Below are 11,605 nucleotides of genomic sequence, written 5' to 3' on the forward strand. Positions count from 1 at the left end.
TCCACAAATTACACAACTTCCATGCTAGTAAGTTTCTCTCGGTTGTTATGGTAGTCAATTAATTTTAGACTTTCGTCCGTGAAAATGTAAGCAATAGGATCTTGTCATCGCGACTATCAGGTTCTTTTTTTTTTATTGTATCTTGTTATGGTGAGAACTTACATGCAATTGAAATACCATAAGTAACAGTATCTAGTAACCACCACTCTCTTTTTATTTTAACTTGCTCATATGTGTCTAGTTTGGGATATTGTCATCTTGGTGTCCTGACCGGTCTTGAACTCCACAAATTACACAACTTACATGCATGTAAGTTTCTCTCGGTTGTTATGGTAGTCAATTAATTTTAGACTTTCGTCCGTGAAAATGTAAGCAATAGGATCTTGTCATCGCGACTATCAGGTTCTTTTTTTTTTATTGTATCTTGTTATGGTGAGAACTTACATGCAGCTGAAATATCATAAGTAATAGTATCTAGTAACTACCACTCTCTTTTTGTTTTAACTTGCTCATATGTCGTATAGTTTGGGATATTGTCATCTTGGTATCCTGACCGGTCTTGCACTCCACAAATTACACAACTTCCATGCTTGTAAGTTTCTCTCAGTTGTTATGGTCCGCGAAAATGTAGGCAATAGGATCTTGCATGTTTCTAGGGTAGTGCTATCCGCACTCATATTTACTTCTCACACATCCCTCTCAATTTTCGGTTTTCGAATCGAATAATCGAAGAAGATAAATGATCTAAAGCCACTTCTCTTCCATACAAGTGATGTGAAAATGACCTATAGACGGGTAAACCGTGTGGAGATGGAGGCGGAAGAGTAAGCGGCTGTCTGCAAAACCATATTCAAGGTTCATACTATGATACTCCCAACTGAAAAACGCCATTAGGAAGTTGTAACTGCAACTTTGAAGGATATACATATATTCACTTGCGCTAATTGCACTTTCAGTTGCCTAAAGGATGGTACCGTCATACATTGAGAAAACCCGATATCACAACTTGCAATAAGTGATGCGGTAACTATAAATACATTCTTCGGAGCTGATATCTACCGTCGGCAGAAACGGAATATATGAAAGTAGCCCGATACCAAACTACCTTTCCTTATATGGGGAAAGACTGCCGCTGCTCATCGGAGTCTTCTCCTCCTTGAAGGGTTGGGTTGATGCATCGGATAGACTTGGTAGCCTTGAAACAGAACCCTTCCCTTTCCTCGCATTCGGCCCTAACTCCTCTATCATGTATTTCCACCCATCAATTGGTCTCCTCCGGCTAAATATGTGAGTCTTGATAAAGCTAGCAATCTGCATGCCAATGTCATACAACCAGCGGTAAGCATCGAGACAGCAGAAAGAAATTGTTAGCAAGATCGTCATGCGTGTAATAAAACGAATGAATTCAGAATTTTGTGTAGAAAGGCTTTGCAAAGTCTGGTTCACCAGAGCAATGTGAAACTTCTGCGATTGAGTTATTAATCCGATGGCTCTTCCAATTACTCATTTCAACAAGAAAGGAACCATACTAAAACTACAAACCTGTACGAGCTGAACTTTTCTAGCATATGAAATAGGTTCACACAAAGAATGTAAAGTTCAGGGCTAATCCAACAAGTTGTACCGTTCATTTATATTATTAGTGTGAGTGAATATACACACCTGAAATTTATTGTATGCAATCCGACGCTCAAACTCTTGAAGAAGAATGTCTTCTTCTCTCTGCGTCATCTCCCATATATTTCCCTCCTGAGCCTTAGATGTAGTTTCCCAACCATCAGGTTTGTTTTTGTAGTCAGAAGCACTCGGTGCATTAGAGTTCCCCAAATCGTTGTTAGGGGAGTCAAAAATGCTGCACGTATTAAAAAGGTAAACCAAAAATGTAAATTCGCAAGCAACCTCAAGAAACTTTGCTACTACTACGCTGAAACAAACAGAAAGTAAAGATTGAAGATTTAATCCAGTAACTTCCGTGCAAAACCGAAGACTTTAATGCAAAACAATCAATTGGACTCGAAGCTCTTAAAACATAACGAGGTCATAACTTTACATGTGCAAGTGCAACATCTGAACTCGGATACATAACCCACATCAAATTGATAGCAGAACATTCACATTCCATAGTTCATACCAACTGATGAAGCAGAACAAAACCCACCATACGTATCTAGAAAGCACTTCTACTAATAAGCAGTTTTATTGGAAGCGCTTTTATCATAATCACGTCGAAATTTCAAATAAAAAGCCCAGAGCTTCAATCAAAAGGACTTGAAATGCTTCCCCTTCAGTTCAAGGTGATTTTCTATCCCAGAAGCATTTTTACTTTTTCAGCCAAACTTGTCAATTAACGCTTTTTTATAAAAGCACTTAAAAACACATAAACACATTACAAATGAGTACACAAACAGATACATTCATGTATATGCAAAGGTAAACAGAGAGAAAGATTAACATACTCAGAGCAACTATCGAGCAATCGCTCGATGTCGTCGCCACCGCCAATCGAATTCGAGTCGGCCAATTTAGCCTCCTCCTGCTTTTCAATCTCCTTCATCCAAAGCCCAGCGTGAATCCTCTGTTTCTTCACCCGATAGTCCTTCTTCAAGCTCTCCAGGCTATAAAGCGACGACCCACTCTCGCTCTGCTGATTCTGCTTCGTTTCCTCTTTGGGTTTCCGCCTCTCGTTCCAATTCTCGTTCATGTCCTCCACGAACGCCTTCGTGTCGTGGTCAGCGTCCGACGGAAGCACGATGCTCGACCCGGGAGACGAGAAATTGACGTCGGTCTCCCATGGAGCTCTGCTGTTATTTCCCGAGAGGTCGGGTGGGAGCCACGCCGTCTCCCACGCGTCGTTCCAGTCGTCGTCGCCGCCCGCTTTCTTTGAGTTGGAGGAGAAGGTTCGGACATTGGCGGCTGAAATGAATTGGGTTTTAGCGATTGTGGACGAAAGTCGGTGGAGCTCGGTCTTTCTTGCTATGCGTTTAAGGGCTTGCATGGTTTGTGGAATCGGTGAAGAGAATCGGAGAGAATCGGAGAGAATCGCAGAAATGGAAGCATAAACCCTTCGTTCTTAGAGAGACGGGGACGCAGAGAGGAGGAAGACAACATACGGGCCAAACCAAAAGCCCAAGTATTTCAATGGCTTTGAGATATTGGGCCTAACCTAAAGCCCAAGTATTTCAACGGCCTTAAAATAATATAACGGGCCGTACGTTCGATATTGGGCCATAGAGAAAGAAATAAAACTTTGTGCTTAATTTTTTTTTCTTTTTTCTTTGTTCTTTTTACATTGGAGGAAATCGAACCCCGACTTATCCCAATCCTAACCTTTTCCCCACTTTTTGTCACTAGTTATGCAAACCTCAAAAGCTTAATTCCCTTGTTTTTAGGTTGACAGCAACATGTAAGTGTAGCGGTTTTCTCACTCTAATTTAAAATCAGAGAATCCTATTGTGGAATGGGCGTGGCAACAAGTTTTGTTTAGGTTTTATCTAATTAGATGTGTCACGCGAGTATGCTATTGGTTGACTAATTTAATCGTAATTTCTTCATGTTAATTGTGTACTTGTAAGGTCCTATATTCGTGCGTGTTTTAATTCGTGTAACGTACCGTGTCTGAAATTGTCGTCCTTAATAATAAACGTAAAAAAATGATAAAGTATTCAATTTGCGAGATCAAAATTTAACAGGAAGTGTCAAAATGTTTTTTTTTTTTTAATACAACGATATATTTTACACTAAAGGAAGAGGGAAGTTTGGCTAAGCCATACAATGGGTAACCTAATTTGGTATCAAATTCGCTATTTACGATATTCGAACTTAAGACCTCTCACTTACAATTGAATATAAATATTAACAGACCGTAGTATTTATTAGCTATTATTATTGTTTTTTTTTTTTATTGTTCACTCATTTAAATAAGTAATGGTGTTGGGGCCCCCTACCCCATAAACCGTAAACCTTACGCAAATGGATAGGCCACGCCACAGCATACAAAGCCCAGCTGAGCTCCGAGTTTTGTTTGTTATCTTGGTTATGATGAATACTCTTAAAGCATGTTTAGACAAGCATACCGATGGTACAACGCATTCAAGGGTCTTATCTCATATCTATAATTTTTAAAATGAACTTGTTATTCCTACCTTAATATAAAATAAAATAAAATAAAAACACGAGCTCGTTTGGAAGTGCTTCTAAAATGATTTGAAGTATTTTTAGAGAAAATATTTTTAGGTTCTAAAAGCACTCTAAGTGTTTTTCTAAGATTTACTTGTTTTTTTACTAAGAATTGGTTTCAAAAATATTTTCACCAAAAACGTTTTTAGTTATTTTAAAAGTACTTCCAAACGAATTCTACTTATATGATTCAATAATTCATCTAGTACATTGATAAATAAATTGTGCGTTATGCGCTTGTTTTGTGATCAGGATTAGATTGATATATTCACAATTTCAAAGCATGTTAAATAAATAAATGAATAATTTCGTCTAATTTAAACGTAGAAGATGAATGGTACATAAATAAACTTATCTATTTCAATTCAAACATAACTATTAAGGGGTGGCTCAGTGGTTAAAGACGAATTCCAAGTCTATATTCCACATGGCACATCCTGGGTTCAATTCCAAGCACTGGCGAGTCGCACAATGGGGGTCAGGGGAAGGCTGAAATGCCATTGTGAGTCTTCCCGACCCCCGGAATGGTGGATTGTCTTGACAAAACTACCAATTGGTCCCCCTTGTAACGAAAAATATTCCAACATAATGATAGGCTTAGAAAGATAAGTTTCGTTCATGTCTAATTTCTTCTAATCTGCTCCAAATGAAAATTTATTCCTCTTATCTTCAACATATCTTGAGTTCTATGAGTAATTCACCGCAATTTAATTCTAGTCCACAAACGAATGTTATGATTTTTTAAAGTACAAATAACGTGATTCATAATTAATAGTGTTCGATGATTAGTTAGTTCATGGATGTAACTATTGAGAAATTTTTAGTTTTGACGGGAATACAAGTAGTACATCATGTGTTTTAATAAGAGTGGTGGGAAATTTTATCTTTTAAGTTACTAACTTTTTAGCACACATATCTTACCATTTGTATAATAACACGTGATGTACCACCCGTGTATCGATTACACTGAAAAATCTCTGTAACTGTCAATCTAGACGGACTTTGCCTTCCTCCACCAATCGAAGCAATATGTGGAAACATCTCGCCCATAAAATACGCATCTATATAGTCGCGAAGAAATTGTGGTTAAGTGTCAATACGCATTCCTTTCAAGTTCCAGATATTTGAAAAACTGGGAATTAATTGCAGAGAAATAGACAGGAGAGAGCCAATCGCCATCAAACCGCAGGTTGGAAAGAAGCTACTAACTACTGAGTTGCTTGTATTGCAAGAAATTGGAAACTGGTGGGGTTGGGAGAATCTGATTTTGGAATTACCTGTGTCTGAGGAAGCTTCTCGCGCCTCAAATAATTTTTCAATATATTCCGAACAAATCATCTGACGATGTTATTTTACTCAAACAAAATCTTAGATATTTGTGTTTCATAATACGCGAAACGATACACCGTATGATTAATGTTCTTGATGCTTATAAAGATTTTCTCCCAACAGCACAGAGAATGAATTTTATAAAATAAGTATAAATAATACAAATATATATGCTAATTTCTCTTCATATGTCATTATATAATTAGTACAAAACGTCATCATAACCGTTTGCTTTGGTTAACCATACAAATTGCTTTCCATACCATTTCAATGGGTATCAATTACCCACTTTCTCTTGAGTTGTGTGTTTAATTAACAAAGTCGTATTCTCTCCACTTGTAATTTTGTGGAGATTTAAAATTTGGAATCTTCCCCTAAGGCAACCACTTTCGTTGTTGAGCTTCTTCCCTTTTGCTTATTAATTGTTGGACAATTGCGATGATGGCACGCTTCAACCATAGTCTCCATCCTTATCATACATTACACACGATAGTTCATACAACTTTTTCAAGACTAAAATGAGGCCTAAAATAGTAGAGTAGGGGTTTTTTGCAATAAAAATTTGGAAAATTGTTTTGAGGCTTGTTTGAAAAGTGCTTTTAAATAACTGAAAACGTTTTTAGAGAAAAAGGAAGAGATTCTTTTATGTGTGAAATGATAAATTTTTTCACACATTAAGAGTATTGATTATTGATTATTGAGTTTGATGTGCCAATGAAATTCACGTATTAATATCTAAATGTAAAAAAAAAAAAGTGAAAAAAGTAAATGGGAAGAAATTTTTCAATGTGCCCAACGATTAGTATTCTTGTTCTTTAAATTTGAAGTGAAAACGACACGATCCTTGCAATTGTCTTCTAGTCTACTTGACGCGCCCATGTTTTTCACACTTAGCCAAATTGAAGTGTATTTGATTTGAATAAATCGTCTGAATGAAAATGAAACCAAATCGCCTTCCTACTTCTTCTTGTTATACAACAACCTTAATTTACATAATAATGTATTGGTATATCTAAGTTATCCTCCACATTGAAAGAACAAGAATGCTAATGCATTGGTAACTTAGATATACCCACTATTCTAAAAATTCTCACCTACGCGCTAAGCGGTCGGGCGTCGCCCCAATTAATGTCTAGACATTTGAAAATTAAGAAATGGCGCATAAACCTACTGAGATCCCGCCTAACCCGCCCAGATCCGCCTAGGCACATGCCTGGGTCATGGCTCACTTAATTATAAAATAAATAACTTTCATTTTGTATTTTATTTTTTTTATAAATTGTAAGAGACTTGTTGCATACTTAAATGAACACCCATTATATTCTTGTTCCCCATGTTTTCATTATGTTCCAATATTTCGCAATATACATGTCATTCTATTTTGTAGTTTATAATGAAAATATATAAATTTTAAATATAAGCAGACACTTATTTATATGAAATATAATAAGTTTACTTAAATCCGCTTAGTCCGTCTAGGTGCCCGCCTAAGCTCCGCCTAACCGCCAAGGTCTTAAGCTTCAGCCCGCTACCTGACTAGCGCCTAACGTCTTTTAAAACCTTGGATATACCAATGCATTGGTATATTTAACTTATTAGATATACCAATGCATAATTAAATGGTCAAAAAATAACGAAAAAAAAAGTAAAGAAATATGTGGACTTAGCATTAAACTAAAATAATAGAAAATTTGACATTGTTTTAAAATTTGACAGCAAAGAGAAGAAAGTTAATTTATGTAGAATTTTGACATCTCCATTGAAACAAAAAAAATCATATTTTTTTGTCAAAACAATTCACATAGGAATTTTACTTCTCTTTTGTAAATGCTCAAATAAACTGAAAATACATGAAAGAAATAAGGGCTGTAAGAAATGAAGGCCCCTAATTAAAACTATGATTTAAAACCAAAACTTAGAAATCGTTGAATAACTATTTTAAATTTAGTGTTTATGTCTATTTATTTAAAAACAAAATGGGGATAAAACGACAACTTAATAAAATCATTGGTTAATCAAACTAATGTAAACCAACCAGGCATTGAAGATCACAGCTAAAATCCGAACCACGGAAGTTACTAGGACCAGAGTCGTTTACGTAAATGCTGATATCGATATTTCGAACCCAGTTATTATTTTCGTGGTCCCCATGTCAAGCAGATATAGAATCGATGGCACCACGATGTAATTTGTCCTTGTCGCCCCAAATGTGTCCATCCATGGTCCCCATGCATGATGCATACCACTCCATCCCACAATATCTTCCCTCCCATCGTATCACATCATCCAACCCATCCCCATGACATGGTACATGTCTCGTATAAGTTCACATATGCATGGCCATCGATGGCTTATAACCTTGTTAACGTAGATGATGTTCATTATTCTATATATCATGATTTATGAGTTTAACAAATAAAATCTTCGTGCAGTGATAGTTGATAAACACAAATTTTGACCCTTAATCTCATTTAACTGTAATGATTTAGGGACTTTTTAGTCAAAATGGTTCATAATATTTGTATAACACATCACTTTAGTACCTGAGATTAAAAATCAATAGAAATGGTATCTGAGATTGTCTATCATCTATTATTTTGGTTATTCCGTTAAAAATTCCGTTAAGTGTCTCGAAGCTCTTGACCGAAAGTTTGGGCAATTTTCAAAGTTTCGTAACTCAATCGTTTCTTAACCAAATTCGATCCATAATATATCAAAATGAAGATAGGAAAGTGTAGCACAAAATTATACTTATTTGGAAGTCTAATGGTGGCCGGAGATGGCCGGAAGATGGACGGAAGATAGCCTGAAAGGTGACTGGTATGCGGAAAAATTGAAAAACTCACCGGAAACTGGTAGATTTAAACGTTCATAACTTCTTCAATACTCAACGAAATTGAGTGATTCAAAAACGAGAATCTCGTCGAAAAGTATGATTTTCATTTTTGAATCACTCGATTTCCTTGAGTATTGAAGAAGTTATGAACATTTAAAGTTCACCCAGTTTCCAGCGAGTTTTTCAATTTTCCCGCATACCAGTTACTTTTCAAGATATTTTCCGGCCATCTCCGGCAAACATTGGGCTTCCAAATAGGTATAATCTTATTCTACACTTTCCTATCTTCATTTTGGTATATTATAGGTTGAATTTGGTTAAGAAACAATTGAGTTACAAAACTTTGAAAATTGCCTAAACTTCCGATCAAGAACTCTGGGACACTTAACGGAGTTTTTAACGGAATGATCAAAATAATGGATGATGAACAATCTCATGATCTATTTCTATTCATTTTCAATCTCATAAACTAAAATAATGTATTATGTAACTCACATGGAGCATTACCACTTGAAAATAGTGGGACAAATGCGCTCCTCTACGGTCCCGCTAGGTCCATCAATATTATTTGTCGCCACATGATTTGGTTTTACCTCCTCATACGGCCCCACAGCTTTGGTTTGCGTACGACTCGTCGGCACTCTCATCGTCTTTCAATTTCTATTATCTTTGTATTTTTTACGGAACGGTGCGTCGTCGCACTCTCTAAGTAATCAAAAGTAGAAAGTGGATATAATTTTTTTTTTTTTTTGGTGAACGAGATAATATAATTTGATGTGCAGTGAAGTGAGAGAACAAGCGAATCCAAATGGAACCAATATTTTAACCATGAGCTAGTGGTCCTGGTAAATGACGGATTACGAACTTTCTTTAAAATTAAAAACTAAAGGTTTTAGGTTTGAAATCTACTGTTGATGTGAAAGCTATAAACTTATAGCCAAGGAAAAATTGAAACATCCTTGTGAATCTTTTAGACCTTCAAAAAGAATGAATAACCGTGGTTTAATACTAATGGTTCGCTTTTATTTAAAAAAGAAAAAGGAACCAATATTTTTACTATTAAGTCGCAACGTTCAATTTAACTTTGGTCGGTTACGTACAAATGTACCCTGTGCATCCTACAAAAATCTTTTGAAGTGCGCAGTGCGCAGAGCATGGCTCACGTTAGCAGCTCCCGAGAACACACAGCGTTTTAACTTTTCCCACTGTGGACCTACTTTATTAATAAGCTAAGGGTGAAAAATTAAGGAAATTTGTGTTCCTCAAAGGTCAAATTTACCCATTCAGCTTGGTTTAGTCCTACTGTGTGAAAGTTTAAAATGCAAGGACAAAATGGGTACTTCAACAAACAAACACAATAACAAATACAGGTGTTAAAATAATTTCTTGAAATTTTGATTTCATTTTCCTTCTACAAGTTAAATCTCCTAATAAGTGGCAGAGGACGGTTTGATATTTTTACACAAGAAGAGGGACCAAAATGAAAATTAAAAATTCTCTCCATTTTCTCTGTATTGTCCCTCATTTAACTCCTTTTAAACATCATTTTTTTCGTCCAGAGTCCCCTAACATATACTTCCTTTCCATTTTTACCCCTCCACCTGTCCAACCCATACCCTAATCAATGTACTACATGAACAGTTCAGATTGCATCAAGGTATAGTAGTTGGCGGCTTCGTCCTCTAGCTCCCACAACCCATCACCAAAAGTAAACCCATCCAGACCGTTGAATTTAAACCCGTTACCCGCCTCGTCATCGAACCCGTCAGCCTCCCTCTGCGGAATCCCGAGCTCGTCATCGGAAGCTTCTAGAAGACGTCGCAAAACCCTCTCGCTCTCATCCTCCTTCAAAAAGCATGCATTAGAAGAAGTAGGAGTGGAAGAGCCAGAGGACGAGGCATAGCCTTCTAGAGACGACTCAGCAGCTAGGGTTTCGGAGCCGTGGAATGTGTTGAGAGGCTCAGAGGAGATTTCTTGCTGCAGGGATGTGATTAGAGAGGACAAGTCCTCCGAAGTTTCAACTTCTTCTTCGTCGAGGACAGAGAGTATGTCGGTGTAGGGCTTCTGACGCTTGAGATCAACGGAATCCTCATCTAGGGTTAGTGTTTCGTCCCTTTGGCGTTTAGACGTAGCTTGACGAACACTGTCGTCAACGGGGGTTAGGGTTTCATCCCTCTGCTGTTTAGCCGGAGTATGATCGGCAATAGCCATTTGTCAAGAGAGGAAGTAGATAGGAAGACAGAGGTAAAGAGGAGATGTAGAGAGAGAGGAAGTGGCTAAGAGGAAGAAAAGGGTTTGATGAGAGAGAATGGGGGATGTAAAGTCTTTATATAGAGTGAGGGAGAGATGGGGAAAAGTAAAGGGCCGGTCAAAAGGGCTCTCAAAATAGGATTTGGATCCTCTCCTGCGCTCAGCATCCTGAGCTTACTGAGCAAATCATATGGACGGTTGGATTTTGATCTAACAGTTACAAATAGAAAACTTCTCTAAAATTCTAATAATTGTAACCGTTTGATCAAAATCTAACTGTCCATATTATTTGCTCAGTAAGCTCAGGATGCTGAGCTAAGGAGAGGAGAGGATCCAAATTCCGCAAAATAATCGAAACATGGAGGCTGGGGAATATTTTAATCAATTTTTTTGGTGTTGTGTTAGAGGGAAAAGACGCTTGGAAACCATGACTTAATTAAAAAAAATATTTTCCTAAAAGAATAGTATTTAATGGAAAAGGTGTTGTACAGAGGGGAGATGTAAATGCATCAGACCGTTTGATTGGCTTTTGGCGTTGTCGAGGAAAACGAGCGGTTGGTAATTGCGGAGGAAGATATCTCGAGGACCCAAAAGAAAATGACAAAGGCAGTGAGGCGTGGGTGAGTGAGAGAGAGAGAGTAATGGTAATGTCAGTGATGAGTCTCTCGTGTGATAAAGCAGAGCTGCAGATTCTTGCTCGAGGCGGATGGTAGGTGGGGGATTCGGATTTGAAAATATAAAATAAATGGTAAAATAAATAGTATCAGAATTGATTTTTTAATGTAAAAATATAATTTTTTGTTAAAATAATACCAAAAGTTTTTTGTTAAAATTCTCTTTAATTTACTGATCCCGAATTTTAAAACAACTAGAAATTTATTTTATTTTAAACAAACGACATTAACTACATTACGTAATAAAAGATTGATCTAAGACTCACAGTAAATTAGTAATTATGTGGTTCAAATTCGACTTCAGTAATGGTCAAACTTAAGAGTTTTCATTTACAATTAA

The 11,605-nt window shown here is 36.8% G+C and overlaps 2 protein-coding genes across 2 annotated transcripts; both read right to left on the reverse strand.

Moving 5' to 3' along the window:
- Positions 1 to 878: 878 nt before the first annotated feature.
- On the reverse strand, positions 879 to 3,089 carry LOC126597448 (protein GAMETE CELL DEFECTIVE 1, mitochondrial-like). Its single transcript, XM_050264243.1, has 3 exons — positions 2,457 to 3,089; positions 1,663 to 1,852; positions 879 to 1,311 (listed from the first exon to the last, which is right to left on the reverse strand). The coding sequence occupies exons 1-3, from the start codon at positions 2,993 to 2,995 to the stop codon at positions 1,102 to 1,104; spliced, it is 939 nt and encodes a 312-aa protein (XP_050120200.1). The 5' UTR covers positions 2,996 to 3,089; the 3' UTR covers positions 879 to 1,101.
- Positions 3,090 to 9,714: 6,625 nt separating this feature from the next.
- Positions 9,715 to 10,654, reverse strand: LOC126597158 (uncharacterized). The gene has a single exon (XM_050263922.1). The coding sequence runs from the start codon at positions 10,550 to 10,552 to the stop codon at positions 9,971 to 9,973; it is 582 nt and encodes a 193-aa protein (XP_050119879.1). The 5' UTR covers positions 10,553 to 10,654; the 3' UTR covers positions 9,715 to 9,970.
- Between the last annotated feature and the right edge of the window lie 951 nt (positions 10,655 to 11,605).

The sequence above is a fragment of the Malus sylvestris genome, chromosome 13 (assembly GCF_916048215.2).
Source record: "Malus sylvestris chromosome 13, drMalSylv7.2, whole genome shotgun sequence".
Lineage (NCBI taxonomy): Eukaryota > Viridiplantae > Streptophyta > Magnoliopsida > Rosales > Rosaceae > Malus > Malus sylvestris.

What these genes read in the sequence shown, in the direction of transcription:
- LOC126597448 (XM_050264243.1), bottom strand. Translation starts at nt 2,995, where the DNA reads ATGCAAGCCCTTAAACGCATAGCAAGAAAGACCGAGCTCCACCGACTT. An exon ending in TTGCTCGATAGTTGCTCTGA is followed by an intron (nt 1,853 to 2,456) that starts GTATGTTAATCT and finishes TAATACGTGCAG; the next exon opens with CATTTTTGACTCCCCTAACA. An exon ending in TTGCATACAATAAATTTCAG is followed by an intron (nt 1,312 to 1,662) that starts GTGTGTATATTC and finishes ATTGGCATGCAG; the next exon opens with ATTGCTAGCTTTATCAAGAC.
- LOC126597158 (XM_050263922.1), bottom strand. Translation starts at nt 10,552, where the DNA reads ATGGCTATTGCCGATCATACTCCGGCTAAACAGCAGAGGGATGAAACC.